The sequence below is a fragment of the Pinus tabuliformis genome, chromosome 1_1, assembly GCF_031772625.1.
Source record: "Pinus tabuliformis cultivar Carrire ecotype Pingquan chromosome 1_1, CPIR1, whole genome shotgun sequence".
NCBI classification, from domain to species: domain Eukaryota; kingdom Viridiplantae; phylum Streptophyta; class Pinopsida; order Pinales; family Pinaceae; genus Pinus; species Pinus tabuliformis.
Window position 1 is genome coordinate 399,241,314 of NC_142297.1, and position 21,815 is coordinate 399,263,128.

At 38.7% G+C, this 21,815-nt stretch overlaps 1 protein-coding gene across 1 annotated transcript; it reads left to right on the plus strand.

Moving 5' to 3' along the window:
• The first annotated feature begins 1,928 nt into the window (after positions 1-1,928).
• Positions 1,929-2,369, plus strand: LOC149213324 (uncharacterized). The gene has a single exon (XM_089388980.1). It carries the CDS (start codon positions 1,929-1,931, stop codon positions 2,367-2,369), a length of 441 nt encoding a protein of 146 aa, XP_089245106.1.
• The last annotated feature ends 19,446 nt before the right edge of the window (positions 2,370-21,815 follow it).

The following is a 21,815-nucleotide window of genomic DNA, read 5'->3' on the forward strand; positions in this document are numbered from 1 at the left end:
GTAAATAACATCCCTCCTATATTGTCAAACACTAAGTGGATATGTGAATGAGTAAGGCATACTATACACTTAATGTTGCTTTAATTGTTGTTTGGTCTTATAAAATGAAGAAAAGAGTGGCTACAAAGCTTTATGCATGAAAAATTAAGTAAATAATATCCCTCCTATATTGTCAAACACTAAGTGGATATGTGAATGACTAAGGCATATTATACACTTAATGTTGCTTTAATTGTTGTTTGGTCAAATGAAAATCTCAGTCATTAATATGATATGCATTATTGATTCATAATGGATAAAAATCCATTATACAACAACCAAGTATCGTGATAGAGCAATTAGTTAACCCATTTATTATGCAATTTAATTAAACAATAGGGCTTATTGGGTTTGAACTTGTAACCTCCAAGTTACACAACTAGTGACTTTATCATTGAACCATGTACCTAACTTTTGAAATTAGCTCTATGTACCTAATTTTTGAAAATTAGCTCTTTAATCATATGGCTAAGTTGTTGTATTTGTATTTGTTTTTTTTGAAAATAAAACCTTAATTCATCGTGCCAAATATATAATTAAATTGTTTAATGAATAAGATTTATTTGTTCCAACAACCAAACATTAAAATATTTGTAGCTATTGAAAATAGGTTAATAAAACTAAACAAAATTAGAATATGTGCAGAAACAAAACGAAGTTAAAAAGACAACTAACTAAAATAACTATTAAATAAACTACAAAATAATTATAGCATTAATGTAATATATAATTACCAAACAAAAAGCAATCTATACAGAAGGATGCGATGGCGACTTCAGAGGCTTTCACGCGAGGTGGGTTCAGTTAAGGGTTAGGGTTTCAGACATTGTCTGCAGCGGCCCGCGACTGTTATTCTCTCCACTCCCGGTCATCCGCATCCGGCGCCGCTTATCTTTCAGGTTATAGGCCGGATCCGACGCTCTACGGTTAGCCCGTCTCCGTGCAGCACCATCTCCACCGTTTACTTACCATAACCGTTACGGCTGTTTTGCTGTCGCGACCCGTTTCCCTCCACGGTTATCTGCGCTTCGAGGTGTCCGCCGTTCCGAGGGTTTTGTAGCTGGCATCATGGAGGACCAGGAAGCTGTCGACTATACTGAAGACCCGCTGGAAGGTGTCTCCATCTGGCGTACGCCCCTTTCCACATCACAAGGTATGCTCCACTCTGATCTCCCGGAAAAATTTGGTTGCCTACTCTGCCGGGATGTCTCCGCGACATTTTCCCGTGATTCTCCCGGATATTCCCCCCACCTGGCCGGCTTTGTCTACGCCTCCTCACTCTCCGGCCACTCTGGGGTTTGTGACAGGCTGTATCAACCCTAACCCTAGTTCCTCTCCTCATCCTGCCTCGTTGCCCTGGTCCTCATCAGCAGATCCGCCTTCCGCTCTCCCCTTATCCTCCCCCCCTGCCGCCGGTACTTTCTCTGGAAGCTTCACTGATATCCCTCCCCTCTCCGGTCCATCTACCTCCGCTGGCATTAGCTCCCGTCCCCCTGCAACAAGCACTCACCTCCCACTAGGTATCGGCTCCGACCCGGCATCGAATCCCTTCCCGCATCCCCCGCCGAGATCTGGTCCCTAAAAGAAGTACCGATGCTTCAAATCCAGGGAGGAGGATATTTTTCTCAGGCTTGAGGAGGACATCCAGTGGGGTGAAATCATGGATTTTGCGGACAGAGTCCTTGTGGGTCGCATCAGAGGAAGGAATTACTCGGCTGCACGCTGAAAGCCTGGGCTACTGAAGTCTGGGGCCATCACCTGGTAGACATCCCCTTCGTGCAAACCTTTGTGAGGGGATGGTTCGCATTAAGGTTCGCTCGTGCCGACCACACAAATTGGGTCCTTTCCTCATTTTGGCATTTCGAACACGCCCCGGTCCTCCTTAAATGATGGACCCTATGTTCGACCCGGCTACTGAGCAGATTGGGATAGGACCTGTATGGATCAGGCTTCCCGGCCTCCCCCTGCAGTTTTGGTCTGAAGATATTTTTCGGAGAATTGGAAACGCCATCGGCGTCTATATGGACTACGACAAGTCGTATCTGCACACCGGCATGATGGCTTACGCGCGGCTTCTCATCAATCTGGACACCAGGGGAGGTTTACAGGAATATATCACTATTCAGTGGAGGGACTCTTCCAGGAAACAGAGTATTGACTATGAAGGGATCCCGTACAGATGCCGTAGGTGTCACAAAGTTGGGCATCTTTACCGGGACTGCCCTCTTCTCCGAAAAGGGCTAGATCGTGCACAAGACGTGGTACCAGATCAATCTATCCCTCCTCCTGCACAGCCCCCATCTGCGGAGCCCTTGGAATCTCCAGAGTAGGTCGTTGGCGCTCCTCAAAACCCTCCTGGCACCTCGACGGAGGAACCCACCCGCTCATCGCCTGCCCCCGCTCCAGAAGACTCTGATCCGGCGGGCGACGATACACCGGGTATGTCTGTCGCTTCCACATCTATTGTTTTTACATCTATGCATGATCCGGTTGTCTCTGTTTATATGCATCGGGTTGCCTCTCTTCCACCCCCCCCATCTGCTCCTTTTCAGACTTCCTCCCCTGCACCTGTACCTCCCTCCTCTCTCATCTGCTCCATCCCGGCCCCCTCTCCTAGCACATCGCCGTGCCCGCCATCTCTTCCCTCGCAGTTGATGGATTCGCTTTCGGTTCCCTCTCCCCCTGCTCCTCCCAGATACTCCCTCCGACCCCGACCTAGAGGTATCGGCCCAGATGCCATCGGTCTGGACCTTGATACCGCGCCTACCTCTCATAAGCTCTCTCGAGGGCGACCATCTCGCATTTCGAAAGCCAGACATGCTGCTGATGCTGAAGTCGCTATAGGACGACAGCAGACCATCTTAAGGGCCCTTAGAGCATTGAATGGCCCTGCTACTCATCCGACATGAAGATACTATCCTTTAACTGCAGAGGGTTAGCTAGTTCACCCAAAAAACTAGCCCTCAGGAGACTTCTCTCCCTCTCACAATCAGATATTATTTTTCTGCAAGAAACCCTCTGTCCTGCGGACACCCTTATTCCCACCCTCCAGGCCTGGTTGCCCTACTGGACTTTTCACGCTCTGGATGCTTCCGGGAGATCTGGCGGTTTGGCGATTGGGATCAATAATAGAGCGCTGAGAATCAAGAATACTTGGGGTGGCAGAGGGTTTATTGGTATAGACGCCTATGTTCTTTCTATGGAATTAGATCTTCGGCTCATCAATGTATACGGTCCTTGCTCAGATAGGGCTGCCTACTGGAATTCTTTACTGGATTCAGTACTATTACAACAGGATAATATCATACTTGGAGGAGATTTAAATTTTACCATGGGATTCTGTGAATCATGGGGACATGCAGCCCGGATTGACCCCTTCTCGGAAACTATATCTACTCTATTGAATGAGCACCACTGGATAGACACACCCATGGCAAAATTACAACATACTTGGTCTAACAATCGAAGTGGTGAGCAGAGTCTAGCCAGGAGACTCGACAGATTTCTTATCAAAGAATCCCTCCACAACAGGATTGCCCGTATAAGGCAATGGGTGGGCTCTGGAGGCATATCTGACCACCGTCCAATCTTTGGAGATCTCTGATATCTACAACAAAATTAAGAGCCCCTTCAAATTTAACTCCTCCTGGTTAAAGGACCCCTCCTACATTCAGATGGTAACCGAGTATTGGCAGAGAAACCCTATCAGAGAGGATGAAAACTTCACTGAAGGTTTCATCAGGAAATTAACGGAGCTCAAAAGGATCTCAAAGCTATGGGCACATCAGAAGAGACTCCGGGATGATCATTTTTTGAGGGAGGCAGAAAGAATCATAGCATCACATGAAGACGAGGCAGGAGGCATCTTTCCTACACAGGAAAAAAAGATCTATACATGTCCCTCATTGCAAAGCGATCACAGATCCTGAAGGACAGAGAGGAAAGCTGGAGGCTGCGGAGCAGAGCTATATGGCTCTCAGAAGGGGATAACAACACCAAATCCTATCACAAATTTGCCAACGGAGGAAGGCTATTAACACTATTTGGGAATTAGTGGATGCCCAGGATCATATCGTTACTTCTCAGAGGCACCTTGCTAAGCTAGCAACCGACCATTTCAGAAGCATATACAAGGCTCCCCGTGAGGCCAGCATTCTTGAAATAATGAGGGTGGCCGAAAAATTCCCCAGATTTGTCTCCCCAGAGGAACATGATGATCTCACCAAGGAGGTGACCATGGCAGAGCTAGAATCGACCATCAAATGGTTTAAGAAGGATAAAAGCCCTGGCCCTGATGGTTGGACCATCGAATTCTACATAGCCTTTTTTGACTTAATGGCAGACGATCTCCTGAAGATCGTCGAACTGAGCAGGCAATCTGGTAGGGTCTCCTCGGCTATCAAATCTACTTTCATCGCCCTCATTCCTAAAACCGATCACCCTACATCTTTCAATGATTTCAGACCCATATCTCTTTGCAATTGTCTCTACAAGATCATCGCCAAAATCATTGCAAACCGTCTGAAGCCTCTATTATCTCGCCACATTTCATCTGAACAATTTGCCTTCCTTGACCATCGGCAGATACATGAAGCCATAGCCACTGCTCAGGAACTCCTCCATTCCCTCCACTTTAAAAAACAAAAAGGTATGATCCTCAAGGTTGACCTATCCAAAGCATTTGATAGAGTAAATTGGCTATACATCAGATTGCTCTTGACTCACCTAGGCTTCCCCTTCGACTACATCAAATGGGTCATGAGTTGTATATCAGAGGTTGCTTACAGTGTTCTTCTAAACGGGGAGGCCACATCCTTTTTCACTTCGGAAAGAGGGCTCAGACAGGGCTGCCCCCTTTCCCCCCTTCTATTCCTTCTTGTCATCGAAGGGCTGAGCAGGCTTATCATATACTCCAGAGATAGGCATCAGATTACTGGCATTAACATCTCTGAAAATTTTCTCCTCACTCATTTATTGTTTGTGGATGATATTCTCATTTTTCTAAATGGAGGCATTGGCGATGTCACTGCTCTACACAAATATTTTTCTCCTGTTTCAGCAAGCTACGGGGATGATGGTAAATGACAGTAAATCTACTATCACGACTGTTGGTGTTACACGTCATGAACTTGCATATGCTACCCAGCGCTTCCCCTTCACCTCATCCTCGCTCGCTGATGGCATCAAATACCTGGGGTACAGGTTAAAACCTCTTGGCTACAAAATTGCTGACTGGACATGGCTTCTCGCAAAGGTGGAGAAAAGACTCCAAATCTGGTACCACAAATATCTCTCTAGAGCGGGTCGTCTGATCCTCATCAAAGCCGTCATTGAAGCTACGCCAGTTTATTGGATGACACTGGCCTGGATACCCCGAGGTGTCTTAAACAGACTACAGAGCATCTGTACCAGATTTCTATGGAATGGACAACAGCCTGGGAAAGTATTTGCATGGGTGAAATGGGATACCATTGCCAGACCAAAAAGTTGGGGAGGCTGGGGTATTAAAAGGCTAGATCTATTTGCAAAAGCATTAGCTGCAAAGCTTGGCTGGCAACTACTAACCACAGACAGCCTTTGGTCACGAGTAGCCCAAGCAAAATACATCTGGCCCTCACACCTTATGGACTGGTTCCGACAGCAACATAACGTGGGACACAATATCTCTAATATATGGAAGGCAGTTTTACTATCCCTCCCCCTTTTGAGGGACGGCATTACCTGGCGCATTAAGAGTGGACGAGATGTAAGAATAGGCATGGACCCATGGGTAGGATGTGGCAACATGCACAGACTTTCGGATGGCCTTATCAGACATCTTCATAGCAGGGGCATTACTCACATAAATCATATTGGTGACAGTGCAAACTCTACTTTCCTACAACAAGCTTGGATCTCCTCGGCGGCCCTAGATATCCTGGAACAATGGCAGTTAGAATGGAGTAATTTTACAGATGCTCTCACCCAGGCAAACATCAGATTGACTGAAGGACCGGACGAGCTCATATGGGCCATTGCCAAACACGGTCTTTACTCTCCTAAAATGGGATACCTGAAGTTAATGGAACCACATAAGCCTCCTGACATCCTACCGCACTGGAAAAGGATCTGGAAACTCCAGGCCGCCCCTCGTTGTCGTTTATTGATGTGGAACATCATTTTTGATAAAATTCCCACTGGAAAAAATCTCTTGAAACGATCTTTCAACGGACCCTTCAGATGTCATCTTTGTTGTTGCGAAGAGGAGAGTACTGATCATCTTTTCATACACTGCACAGTCACTAGAGAATTCTGGCACAGTATATCATCTTATATTACCTCCCTTAAAGCTTGGCAAGGGACTAATATTTTGGATGCTTGGAACAATTGGACAAGAGAACACTCAGGCAAGCCCATTAACATGCCCCTCCTCGTATGCTGGGCTATCTGGATAGCTCGGAATCAAATCATCTTTAACAACAAGGCTCCCCACTGGCCGACAATTCTGAGTCACACCATTGCTGATTATAATATGCTCCCTGAGATAGACTGCACTGCACCAGCACGTTCTTTTGCTCCTATTACCATTGATAAATCTAAGCCCTGGGCCTATTTTGATGGCTCTGCTCAGGATGAGGGATGTGGCGGGGGAGCAGTATTATATATAAATGAGTCCCATTGCTTTAAGATCCAGATTAAGCTTGAAAATGGCACCAATAACTTTGCAGAATTAAGCACCGCAAAACATATCATACATTTTGCAATCCAAAAACAATGCAGACACCTTCAACTATTTGGAGATTCACAGATAGTTTGCAATTGGCTAAATTCTGCATCTCATTGTTTTGCTTTCTCACTGAGACATATTCTTGACGAAGCCAAAAGACTGATTACATCTTTTGAATCTTTTTTCTGTCGCCATATTTACAGGGAACAGAACACTGAAGCTGACCAACTTTCCAAAGAAGCAGCGCACAGCCATCTAGATCAATGGCTGATACAGGAGGAGATTGATGGAACCTTCCATCAATACTATCACAAGCCTTATATGGATCTTAATAGAAATGGGTCTCAGACCCGTACATAAACAGTCACAGCTGATATGTTTCTTTTTGATACACGTACTCATGATTGTACAGTTTATATACAGTAACTGTCTATAACAGTGCTCTCTGCGTAGAGCAAGTTTTTGATATTAAATTTTGGTTTTTATAGCAGATCTACAAGACTCCCTGCGTGGAGATCCAGATCACTCAGGATCATTTTTGATAACTTGACTGGCCTATGGCCACAAATGAATATGCGACCAGCATCTACAAAATGTAATTTCTTTCTTTTAATAGAAATTACGACTTTTTCCTTATGGGAAAAAAAAACTATTAAATAAACTAAATATCATCACATTATATACATAAATTAGGGTTAATGTGATATACATTAAAACATGGTAAATGTAGGAAATTTACATAACGTGAAGGTAAACACATACATTTACGACTTTAAAAAAATAAGTTAAAACATTTATACAAAAGATAAAATGGTATAATCTGAAAATTAATGAGAAAAAAAATGCCCAAATGCCAAAACCATTAGAGAGGTTTGATCAACAAGGGAAATTTTATTACATTCTCAACCAAGTACACTTCCATGGGGTGGAATATGCAGGGAAGATGGAAGGTGTTATATAGTCGGTTTAAACTAGTTGACAATGGGTAAGAAGATTTGTCCTACATAACAGTCACAAAGTTAGTACCAATTTAAATGATAAAATAATGAAACCAATGCAACAATAATTCTTACCTTTACTAGGTTGTAAACAAGTAGAGCTATGTAGTCAATTCTTAGGAGACACTCAAAAGAAGCACCCTTACAAACTTGACAACAACATCACACAAATGGAATTTAGATGCAGGAGGAGGGAAACTTAGGAAAAAAACAAAAAAAATCCTTACAACTGGTCACCCTTACTCACATGGGCAACATCTGGGTGTGCAGAAGGGAATCATTTGGATCATATAATCTGCTGTATTTTATAGATCTTCTATTACAAATGAGTGGCTTTGATCTTCATTGAATTTACCAATAGATGAAGTTTGTTTGGTCGTTGGATTCGTTGAACTATTCGAGCAACTTATTTCCGTTTTTTAATCTTCAGTTTATTGGGATCATAACTCAATGTCTACGTGCTTTACTGGACTTGATCTTCCCTTTTTTTGTTTTATATTACAAGTTACACATGAATTTAATTACATAAGTATGTACAAAAGCCTATGTTTCTCAAGAATAATTTGGGTAATAAACTCAAATTAAAATTCAAGATAAAGTGAGAGGATAATCAATAAAGTGAAACTTTGTGATGTAAAAAATCGACAAAATTCACTAACTCCACTGCTTGAAAAACATTATAATATGATACTTCCCCAACTTCCTCCACAGGTTCATTTTTATCTCAATTATTATCCCAACTTATCGCGTTAAAATTATAACATAGTAAGATAATTACGAGCCTCTTCATCTTTGTTTATCCAATCCCTTTCCATTTGCATTAGTCTTTTTTTTTTCTAAAGAAGCTAACTCTCTTCTCTTTTTTCATTCTTGATCTTTGGTTTCCATCATCATATTCGTCCATAGTCACATATCTAATATTATATATGATATTATTTTCTAATCTTCTAGGTCCACTTAATGGTTAGATTCAAAATTGTTGAGCTACTTTATTTGGGTTAAAATTATAACATAGTAAGATAATTACGAGCGTCTTCATCTTTGTTTATCCAATCCCTTTCCATTTGCATTTTTTTTTTCTAAAGTAGCTAACTCTCTTCTCTTTTTTCATTCTTGATATTTGGTTTCCATCGTCATATTCGTCCATAGCCACATATCTAATATTATATATGATATTCTTTTCTAATCTTTTAGGTCCACTTAATGGTTAAATTCAAAATTGTTGAGCTACTTTATTTAATCTTTTCCCCATGCTGCAATAATAGTGAAATCACTTTCAATTTTACTTTTACTTTAATATCAACGTAACCATTAAAGCTAATGGTAGGTATATTAGTAATTTCATTCCATATAAATATATATTTCATATGTATGATGTAGTATTTGTTACGTGCACAACCAATTAAATTTTATCATGCCAGAGAGTTGGCATTTCCCCAAAAATGAATGACATTAAATAGGACTTCTTGGATCCAACTATGCCAAAAATTACTACAAAATATTCAGTTCATACCTCAAGTTTGATATTATGAAGAGTATATTAGGAAGAGGTGATTTATATGACCCTATACCTGCCAAGTCTTCATCCATATGTGATTTATATGCATTATCAAACATTTTTATTTTGTAAAAATAAACATACATATCCCACATGCACCATGGGAAATTGTTATATACCATACATATATCATTGTTGGCACCAAATTTCCTCAACTATGACAATGTTCTGTGGAAGGAGCTTGACTTGCATGCTTGTATATGTATTGACTTTGCATATGTTCTCATAATATATAACACCAAAAATGTTCAAGGGCTTAAGGAAAGAAGAATGTTTCTTTTTTCTTATATCATTTTGGTAACAAAACTTTGCATATATCTCTCCTTTAAACAAGAAGAACCTTCTCCTTTGAAAACATAATGTAGTCTAGTCTTCTTTGAAATAGGAATAAAATTCTTTTTCTTTCCTTGTGCTTTTAGACTCATGAGGAATCAACAAGAGAGGCCATGCCACATTTACACCAATAGGACTAGGAGACAAAATGGACGAAAATGTTATGAGACAAAGAAGGTAGGATTTCTTTTGATTTTGTAAGGGCTCATGATGGACAATTCAGATGGAAGATAAAGTTGGAGATGGGAATACCAACACCCATAATGGCTTGCGGAATTTTAAGATTGTTGAGATGTGTCAACATAAGGTAGGTAAGTAAAGGACTAACCAAATAAAACCTCGATTAGTAAAATTAATTGCGATAGAAACCCATATCACAAGGTGCCATATCAATGACTGGAAAATTAGACAAGACAAACTCAAAAAGGTGATAGTACGGTGGACATAAACAAAAATTAGTTTCCAACTCAGTAGATCCAATTGTTATAGCAGAGCTGATTCAATATAATGGTCATGAAACAAAAAGACAACTAAGCAACACAAATTATACCTACTCGACCACAATCTGTTGCGATAGAACACAACAAAAAAACCACTAATGCAACTAGTAGAAACCAAAAATATACTAACAAAAACGACAAAAACCAAACCTAAGACCTAATATATGCTCCTCGAGAGAGAGAAACATAAATATATTAATTAAGGGGCATAGCAGGGTTTTAGGCGAGTGTCATTCACCCAACCAGTTCGAAGAATACCATCGAGATGTGCAAGTTTAACAACTCCTGAATATTTGATTTTCACAACTATGAATGACCCCAACCAATGAATTTGGAGTTTTCCTGGATGTCTCAAGTACTTAATATCATAAATAAGAGCTCGATCCCCAAAAAAAAGGGATTTATTCTTGATGTGGCGATCATGCCACACCTTCTTCATTTACTTTTCCACACTCTGATGAAAATATGCTAAAAATATCTGTTCATATAATTCCCATGATTCCTGGAGTGATTCTATAATTGAATCATCATATTTCATCTTGGTGGCTTCTGCAATGAATAAATTAGGAATAAGGAATTCGTAGGAACTATGACTTCTTTCCCATACAACAACTGAAACATAGTGTACCTATGTAACCTCTTGGTGGTAGTATTATAGGCCCAAATCTTTGCGAGAAATTTCTCATCCTAATCATCTCTATTAGTTGAACATAATTTGGTGAGACCTTTCTATATTTTTTTTAAATTCCTCCATTGTACCATTGGTATGCAGATGATATGGACTACTCTTATGGTTTTGAATAAGAAACTCCTGAGTCTAAGTTGTGATAATATCATTAACAAAATGATCCCCTTAATCACTAGTTAGGCTCCTCGAGCAACCAAACCTAGTAATAATATTCTCAAAGATGAAATGAGCTGCAGTACGGGTATTATGATCTCTCACTGGAGAAACTTTTGGCCATCACATGAGATAGTCATTTGTGGTAATAATGTATCTAGATTGCGAATGTCACATAGGAGGGTTGATAGGTCTAATGAAGTCAACAACCCACTTCTCAAAATCCTATAATGTTCGAACCAAATGTAATGGAAGCTCACATCAATTAGAATATCTCCCAACCCTCTGAAAAACATCATAATTTTTAGAAAACTCCTTGGGATCCTTGAACAAAGTTGGCCACCATAATCTTGCTTGTAGTACTTTATGAGCGATATATTTTCCTCCAACATGTACTCCCACAACTCCACTGTGACATCCCATATAATATCATCCCTTTAATGACTGAAAACACATATGCAGAGAATACTATCAAGGCCTAATTTATATAAATGGCTTGTAATAAGCTAATTGTTAGCTAATTTGACTACAATATGCTTCTTTTGTGTTGTAGAATAATTCTCGGGGCAAGTACCAATAGTTAGAAAATGTGCAATATCCTCTAAGCAATCACGAACAACTTCAATGTGAAACAAATCAATATCTGGAAGTTGGTCATCAACAAAATTCCTTGATTCTTTTGAATCCAATCGAGAAAGGTAATCAGGTCCCACATTAGATTGCCCAGGTTTCATAATGACTTCAAAAGAGAATTCTTGAAACAACAACAACAACTGACATATTCTTCCATTAAGGACAAGCTTATTCACTAGATACTTCAAAGTTGAATGGTCTGTGAAAAATGTGAAATGGAATCCCAACAAATAGTGGTGGAACTTCTGAAGAGAATACACCATCACTAAAGCTTCTCGTTCAATTGTAGTGTAATTTCGCTCTGCAACAGATAACTTTCTACTAGCAAAATATGTCAAGTGATCCATGTTCCCTTCTCTTGTTTGTGAAAGAACAAAATCAAGAGTAGTTATGGAAGCATTAATATGCACATGAAGCTCTTTACTCTATGTAGAAAATATTGTAGATTCACAAGCTCACACAATTTACTAAAGCACAGGATAAGAATCTACTTCTAATTTCAAACAATGGAAGCCAATAGATTGATGAAAACAATAAGAACAATAAGAAGATAAATCAATGACACATAACACAATAATATTTCTTGGGGAAAGCCACAGCTCAAAACCCATACTATCTATATTGGATTAATTAGAAATCCAATATGAGAATACAATGCTTGTTCTCACAAGAACAATCCCTGCACAAGTATAATCAAATATTAGCTCACAAGCTAGCCAAAGCCAAATACCTTAGCCTGAGTCTTCTACTTATCTCCAAACCCCTATTTCCTTGTGCAATTCCTATGGCTGAATAGCCCATATTAATGGGAATCCAGTGAATCCAAAACTGCGGAATCCAAACTAGGTCCAGTTCCTGATTGCATGCATGATCTATATAACTCAGTAAACCATACAACTGATAGTACACTATCCCTACACTCTAGTCTCAACTGGGTCTTTCTTTGAACTGACATGCATGAGTTTCTCATGAGGAAATCTTCAGTTAATTGGAGTAGCACTAGTGGATGCATTAGTGCACCAACTAGCTGTTAGTCCTCTATTAGTTCCAAAAACAATTTAGGACTAATTTAATTGAACTTAACTCAGTAAAATGAGTGATCTAATTTCCAACTCAATTTAAACTCATACTGGACCCTAAAACTTAGGGAGAACATATACATGACTACATAAATACTTCCAACTTGAAATTCCTAAGCTAATCAAGTTAATTAAACTTATTTAACTACTTATAAGTTGCTATAAGAAAATAATTACAATTTAATTCTAAATTTAATTCAAAGACAAATTAAATTGGAATTTTTTGGATTATATTTTTAACATTTCTTGTTGCTATTTTCAACACTCTAGTCAAGCTAAACTAGTATAGGAGAATTTTCTAGTTTCTTTTTTAATGTTTCAAATGCAACATCACACTAAGGATTCTGTAAAAAAAGGTTTGTATTTCTTCAGAAGTTTCTCAAGTGGAGCAGTGATAGAAGCATAGTTGTGTATAAATATGCAGTAATAGTCTGTATATCCCAAAGTAGATCTGATCTGATTCATGCTCGTTGGAGGTGGCATGTTAAGATTTACAACAAATTTAGTTAGATCAATTGATACGCTAGCTTTATAGACAATATGTCCCAACAAATTCCCAAATGGCACACAAAAAATTCAGTTCTTTAAGTTAAGGGAAATCTACAGCTGCCTACACCGGTGAAACATTACCTTGAGAAAACTTGCATGTTTCTTCAATAGACTGTAGATAGTCCAATCATTCATATATAATTATAGTAACTTATTTATGTATTATGTAAAAGCTACAATGACAATCTCTTAGATAATTTCAGGTGCATTCTTGAGTCCAAATGACATTACATGGTATGCATAGAATCCCCATTTTATAGTAAAAGTGGTCTTCTTTTTATCTTCTTCTACAATCCTAACTTGATGATAGCCTAAAAATCCATCTATAAAAGAATAGGCCTCGTATCCCACAACATTGTCCAAGAACTCAGCACTAAAGGGAGTAGGGAAGGGGTCATGAACACATGCATTATTCAAACTACAATAATATACACAAACTCTGATATCATCATAATAATTCTTGTCTTGGATAACTATAAGACTTATCCAATTAGCCTCATCTACATGAAAAATAAGCCCTGCTACTAGTAGTTTATAAATATCTCTCTTACCCTTCTCTTTAATTCTGAGGTTCAACTGATATGGGTGATGTTTCACTGGCTGCACATCTTGTTTTAAAACTATTTTCGTTTCACCAAAATCTCATTTGATGCCTTTTAGTTCCGAAATAGATGTGGGAAATGAGTCTTCATATTCCTTGAGTAGGTCAAATATCTCTTTAGTTGTTTTCTCATCCCAATAATCTCATATGGATAATAATTTAGGTTTTTCATCGAAACCAATATTAAATTTCTACAACTTGAGGGTTGTAAATGAGCAGAATCTTGAGGTGGATCATCTTTAATACTACATTATCCTTCAGATTCTTTAAAAGACAAATGTCTCAGTCCCTCCAACTCATCATCATCTGGCTCTTTATCAATCTTCCCATAAGTGACAACCATTTGAAAACTAGAATCAACTAGAGTACCACAACTTATATTTTTAAAGGTTTCTAAAATGGGCTTTCCAGTAGGAAATAAAACTCCCTTAATTGCTTTCAGAACTTTTGTGATGCATGAATCTTCATACGAAAAGTTGAAATCAATATAGAACTGGAAAACTAACTCATCCTAGTCATAGGTTTGTCTTTTCATTTCCTTTGTGGAAAACCAAGCCTTGGGGATAGTTCCTAGAGTGTGAATAAATTGATGCATCCATAATTCAACAAGTAACTTGCTCTTTTTCTAGGCGTGACATAAGTGTGGACATGATTTTCAAGACTTGCATGACCTTGATATAAAGGAATTAGATTTTATTCTTTCTTTGGTTCAACAAATCTACATAGAAGATATGACTTGACTATCTCACAAGATAAAATATTGTTGCAATGGGTATCTCACCACCGAGTAGGAGTAGCTTGCGATGTAATTGTGATGTAACAACCATTAAAGAAAATATTTTCTCATGTGTAACGATAAGTTCAATATCTCTTACAAAAATGTCTACACAAACAAGATCATAAAAAATGGGGCAGTTTCTTACCTTTGTCCCAATCCATTGAGTAGATCAGACAATTGCACCTCTTCAGAAATATAGTTCATGATCTTCTTACTGCCATTATTCTAACACAACATCAAAACCTTCTTTTGTGTTTTGGATACTTTTCCAGCTGATAAATCCATCAGTTGTAGGGTTTATTTAATCTTCCTTTTTTCCCACATTCAGTTGATACAAATGATCAAGGCTATTAGGATCTTCAACATCATCAATAGGTTCTGTTAATCTAGGACCTCGATAAGTATTCAAGGGCTGAATAAACCTAACTCAATAAAATTCAAAGGTCATGGTCTCTCTTCAAATAAATGACATTATAATTTTCAAAATCCTAATCAACTCCCAATAAAATAGGATATGGATCCTTATCCCTAATAATGTCAATAAACTCAAAGTATGCATATGTTTTCACACCTGCAACATTCACTTCTACATCTTCTAATCGACCAATAGGAAAAATGAAATACTGATTTTCCATTCGTAATTGAATTGGAGAAAATACTAACATATGCTGTCCTAGTGCTTCCTAGGTTTTCTTAGGCAAAATATTAACATCAGATCCAAGATCCAACATGGTGTCCTTAATATGACAACTTGGAATTTGAGCATCTATCTTGAACTCTTTCCTAGTTCTCCTTTTATTACGCCTGACCCTTTGACTATGGTGTTTTGGTAGGTTTGCAAAGCCTTAGGTCATTCAAATAACTCTTCATCTCTCACTATGCTCTTCAATTTCTTTTGCAATTGATTAGAGAGTTTCTCATCATTCAAAATATTGAGGAACAACTGAAACCACATTGCAATAGGCTGTGAAGGTTCTTGAGAAAAATGGGGACTAACTGATAGTCACTTGTCAGGGAATAAAGTTTGTCCTTTCTTCGATTTTGAAACTCTCAGACTATAAGAAGAGGGAACTAGTCCCATGAAAATATCAATGACATCTTTAAATTAACCCCTCTGTTGAATGTGATTATACTTGGCTCATGGGGGCTCAACTTTCCTAATGATAGGTTGTTCAAAAGTGCCCTTATTAGCACTAGTTTGAGTGCCTCCCCAGGTAACAAAATTAATGATCAAATGCTAGAATTTTTTTTTTGTTTTTGTGGCTATAAATTAATTATATTAGCCCCTCTCTATCGATTTCACTTCTCCCATCGGGAAATTACTTTATAACAATCCTTTATTGCTCGGGAATTGACACAATATTGGGAACACCATGATATTTTTAGTAGTAGACAATCCTTAGATACATGTCCCTATTCATCACAATTATGGAAGATTAATATCCCTCTCCCATTGGTTCTTCCTCCTCTATATCCTGCACCTCCCCTTCCACGAGTAGTTTCATTCATTCGGAAGGCAGAGAGATCCAGTAGATCAACTTGAGCATCTAATGCTCTGCACTGATTAGTACTATGTGTAGGAGATCTATAGAACTCACAATACATAGAATGAGGAACACTAAATATTTTTGCAATATGGGGAATAACTGCGGTGAATGACCATGAGAACAACAAATTTCACAATATTCACTAGAAGATTTACCTTGTTGATATGGGAAGTGTTACATAGCATTTTGTCACTGTCCCTGTACTTCCCATTCCATGATCGTGGAGGACCTCTATAGTGAACCCTACATGATTTCCCTTCATGAAGAAACTCTCATTGTGTCCCTCTTCATGAGCAGAACAATTCCTTTTTGCATCATTTCCCAAAAATCTTCTGTTTTTACTAGTTTACAAGACCAACGCTAATGACTCGTGTCTTCCTCGTGCTGATATGTAGGATTACAACTTTCCCTAATGCCAACCAGAGCGACTGAGCCTTGTTCCAGTCATGTCGATCCTCTTTTGAAAGTTTTTTAAATAAGGAGCCAAAGCTTCCAGCTCTAGAAGCTTCGTAACGGAAGTTTGGTAAATGGTTAGGCACGATGGAGTTGAGGAGGTCAGTTTGGGCTCCTTCCCCTATTAGGATGGAACTACCTCAAGAGATAAGATCTTCTCCCATGAGAAAGGAACCATCTCCCTTCCATCCATGCTATATAAACCTCCCTTTTTCCCAAGCACAGGCTAGTGTTAGCTTTTAGTTCTAATTAGGCTCTGGTTGAAGTTTTGATTGTGGAGTAATCAACAAGTTATTCATAGTTGTAGCTCTCTAGTTGTGTGTGAGGGAGAAGTGTGAATTTGGTTTAGTGTGAAGACTAAAGGGAAGAGCCTTAAAACTACCATTGTTGAGGCCATCATGGAATGCTAACAAAAGTGTGTGGGAACCCAGATTTGTCGGAGGAGAACAACAACGTCAAGACAACGGTTGTAATCTCTTCTTGATTTAATATATATGCAACTATCGATTGATTTCCTACATAATATGTCATCTCACATGTTTATGGCTTAATGTTTCTTGACTTGTTAAGTAGGTTGAATACAATTTGTCTATTATCACAGTTGTTGTTTGTTGTTGTTTACTTGTTTTACGTGCTCGAAGAAGGAAATGGGAGATAGCTAGAGCGAGCAAGCAAGGTCATCACCAAACAGGATAAGCATACTAAGAGGTAGGCCCTCTTAATTGGTTCTAACCTAAGGAAATATTCCATAGAATGTCTTGTTTGTGGCTAGACCCGCTCTCGGGCTAGAGGAATTGTTTGTGTCCACACTTAGAATTTACCTTCACTAAAGGAAGGCATGAGGGACATTTGGATATACTTTCTCAACTCCTCATGAAAGCCTTGTCTGTGTAGGAGGGGGTACCAGGGAAAATTAGGAGATCCCGTAGCTCGCAACTTTGGACACTTTGTAACATGATGGGCCTCAATGTAGCAACCTATTCACAAAACATAAGGATGATCGGGTTTTGCAGTATTCATCTCCTTCAAATTCCTAGTCAAAACAATAATTCGGTTATACAGATTAAGAAGGATCACTAGAGGTAGAGCTTGACTTGAAATGGATAGGATATCCTACCATAGCCTTGATTTTCATTGCTTTCTCTAAGGATTCTATTAAAGCGGTAATATTTTGTTATCAAGGGTATTCTTGTTAATGGTAACAAAGCCTGAATGAACCATTTTTGGTCGTTTTTCCTAAAACATCTTTGAATCTTTGCATGCACTTCCATACAGATTCTTCTTCCTTTTGCTTGATGTCACGCAATTCAGTCAAATCCTGTTGCACATATTGAGGCAATTTAAATTATTTGATGAAATCATGCTTCAATATATCTAAAGTAAAATTTTGAAGGTTCGGATATACTTGATGTACCATCGAAGGGATCTTCCCCTGAATGTAGTTTGGAACTCAACCAACTTAGTTTCATTTGGAGTTGCTCTACACCTCCAGATGGAATCATATAGGTACTAGTGTTGTTCAACATCTTCATCTCCTCTGCCCTAAGACTTAGGGTATTGAGTAAAATATCCCGCTACATTACTAGCCATTGGAGTAGAACTAAGTAAAACTAAAACAAACCCGTTTGGACCAGGTTGAAAATAATTCACCAAAATCTGTTGATTACCACTAGAGGGGCTACCAACTATATATACTTTGTGAGTATTGCGAAACTTCAAAGTTTTAAAATGATTAGAAAGGAAATTTACTAGATTTTGATAAATCATAAAGGGAAGGGATCAAAGAGAATGAGCCCGGCTACTTTCTTTCTAAGTACTTACTTTAGGGGAGGGAACATCTTCTCAAAAAAACTTACGCATCACAAAATGCATGTCTTCATCTATAGGGGTACTGCACTCGGTCTCCATGATCATCTGGTCTGGTTCTATGCTTCACCTGATTCTTGATGGGAATCATCACCTCAACTCTATTATGCTAACTTACTTTTTGTAACTTCCTTTCCTATTATAAAACTCTCATCTCCCCTCAATATTTTCTTTTGCAACTCCGGCTGACCAATAGTTCCTTTATTTTCTTCAACTCTTCTCATATCCCTCATATTTATCTCCCTCCATTCCTCAAATATATGAGCCCTTCTTTCTTCCCTAAAATCTCTAGCAATCCATATTTCTTATATTCCATAACAGGTGATATTCTCCCCCAAAATCCTCTCCCTAACGCGAGGGTTTTAAGCTATCATATTAGTTTAAGGGAAGGGTAGAAAATTTCTTCTATTAATAGGATCTTCATACACAAAGGGATTTCCTTAAATAATCTTCCTCTTAACCCAAACCTGATATATGCTTCTTCTTTTGAGAAATATTGATGATTTTCTATTGTAAATTCAATAATATACCCTTCCAATGTAGTTTTCACCTAGAAATGAACAATTCCAGTAAGTTCGTGTTCTAGGCGGTGTAGTGTAGCTAGATTTGATGGAATCTCGTTCTGATAGATCCGAACAGAACTTTGATCTCTTAAGGAATCACACAACCACTGCAACCATTGATATATATTTTCAGGGAAGTTGAACCAAAATATTTTGTACTGATCACTAGCAGGATCAAAGAGAAAAGCAGTTAGGATTCTTTTATCATAACTCTGCTTGTTGAAGAAAGAAAGTGTCACACTTTTCCTCCTAGCACCATGTCTGAATACTACTCTTTAAGATCCTAGTCACAATTATTAGAAAAACCCTGGTTATATTTCAGGGTTCCAACAACGAAACCATTTGTTGGCGAAAAATAATGCAGAGACTAGGGTTATGCTTCAGGGCCAACAAAATGGTTCTGCTATAGTTTAGCCTGCACTAACATTTTAAATATTCTGCAAGGGAAGAAGGTCTCACTAGAAGCGCTGTTAGGTCTATAAGTATGTTGATGGGTTTTTAGAATGTGAGCAAGTTCATTTACCATGATCAAACATTAAAATTAAATGATCCTTTATGTGTGAATATAATAATCAGAAACTTAAAAGAAAATTTTTAAACAGAGAATAAATCACACACATGTTTTCATTGCGACAAACAACTTCCAAAATTTTGCCTACATTAGAATTTTGGAGCCTACCCATGATCTCATTATCTCTCACCCCAAGTTATTCACGATCACTTCGTGATTGGTTGATGTTTTTTTGAGTGTCAAAGCCACTTGATAACCTATGATCAACCTTTGATTCATACATGAGCACACTTGTTTTAGCAAGATTGAAGGTCAATGCCCACCCTTGCAAACAAACATTGTGCAATTCTCCAGAGAAACACTTGCGTAATCTTTGGAAGTTTGCATAATCCATGATAACAATTACTGCAGTCTTTAGAGGCAGTGCATTGCGCACTCCTCCTAAAAAATGCACTACGTAATCCATGCTGAAAATCAATGCGCAACTCCAGTCGACAAATTATCTTATTCTTAGTCATAATTGTACCATCACTCAGATGAGTTTTCTCAACTGTCGCTTTTGCGCGCCTTTTTCTTTCTATTGACGGTGCTGGAATCCATCAACCAAAGGGTCTCCTTGATGTGAAGTACCAATTAGACCTCATAGCGTTTGGAATAGGAGCCCCATCTGGAGTATTGGCCCAGTTTCCATTGTATTCTTACAAATTTTCCTTGGCTCTAACTATCAACAAGAGAGGGTAGTGAAAATGTGCCTTCGAAAAACAAGGGGGTGTGCTTGGCGAGTGTTCGGTCGTATGTGTGTCAAAGTTATTTTTAATGCAGAGGGGGAAGAGAAGTGAGCCTCTAAGAGAGAGCTAATAGTACCACCATAGTAGAAACACATATAGAAAAGAAGAAGTCATTCAACATCTAGCAAATAGTCCACAAAGATGTGACTGTCATTGCACCCAATACAACAAGAAAGTTCTGTCTAATATCCAGTGAATATTCAACAAGAATGCAACAACGATAATAACCATTACAACACATTATCAATATGATACATACCAAAATAACCGAAATAGTTCAACTACTTTAGCACAGATGAAAGCAAACATGAATTGAAAACATTCACAGAACAATCTTACAAATATTCATAATCCATGCATGAAGAACGTGCTGGCCATAAGGCTTCTGATATTAAGTAAAATTTCCAAGACACATGTATACAATGAACACTACTAGCTCCAATAGTGGAGCATTAGAGGCACTCCTTTCTCCTCAAAATAACTAGATGGTCTCTCTAATGCCTTGCGGGAGGAGCCAAGGTGGAAAGTCCTTTACTCATACAATGAGGGTGTATATATAACCAATGAGGGATGCTTCACCTTCCTTGTGACTCTTTGACTACCCTCATGATTATTTGACTTCTTATGACTTTTCGAATTTTACATTACTCTTCATATTTTGAATGTGTTCTTTGGACTTCCACTTTACAATAAATTTGGATAGATAATTACATAACCCACAATAATGATGTGGCATAGATGAATCATGACCGAACATGACATGGAATTTATGACATGGATTGCATGATGATGTGGCAGTGGCAACCTATCCCTTTTGCTACTTCTTTCTTTCCGTCTTCAATAAGAGATGTATCCAATGTTTCATCTCCATGAGAGATTTGATTTGTTCTTCATATCTACCCTCCAAAGGGTTGTTAATTAGATGGAGTCTTCATGTGGTCCTGATATTTGGTCTTCTATTGTAATCCACGTTCCTTCGTCTTCTCATCTGATGATCATATTATATTTTCAACTCCATACATGTCTTCTAGCATGTCCTCCTTCTCCATATCCTTCTTCATCATCTTACCATAGCATGATAGATTTTTCGATAAACCCCTAACTAAGATGCTGCATGATGATCCACTGACTGAGTCGGAACTAGGTGAAAAGCTGGGAAAGAGGCTCAGTAACTGCACAATTGCATATCTTAGGCAGTCAGGGGTGAAGCTTGAGACTTGAGATTGCACATTGTGTAGTTCAAACTGGGTTGAGGAAGAAAACTACGCAATATGTGAACTCAGTGTGACAGGCTATGGGATGGGCATTGGATCAGCCTATTGTTTAGTTCTGTAGGACATAGGAGGCCTGGTGATTGTGCAGTTTAAGAGCTCAGGGCCCGAGCTTGAGCTCAAAGATTGCGTAATGAGTAGTTGGGGCTAGGCTGAAGGGTTGGATTGCGCAATTATGGGGGCCCAAGGTCTAGGTTTGAA

Coding starts and splice junctions, on each gene's coding strand:
- LOC149213324 (XM_089388980.1), top strand. CDS start 1,929: ATGGACCCTATGTTCGACCCGGCTACTGAGCAGATTGGGATAGGACCT.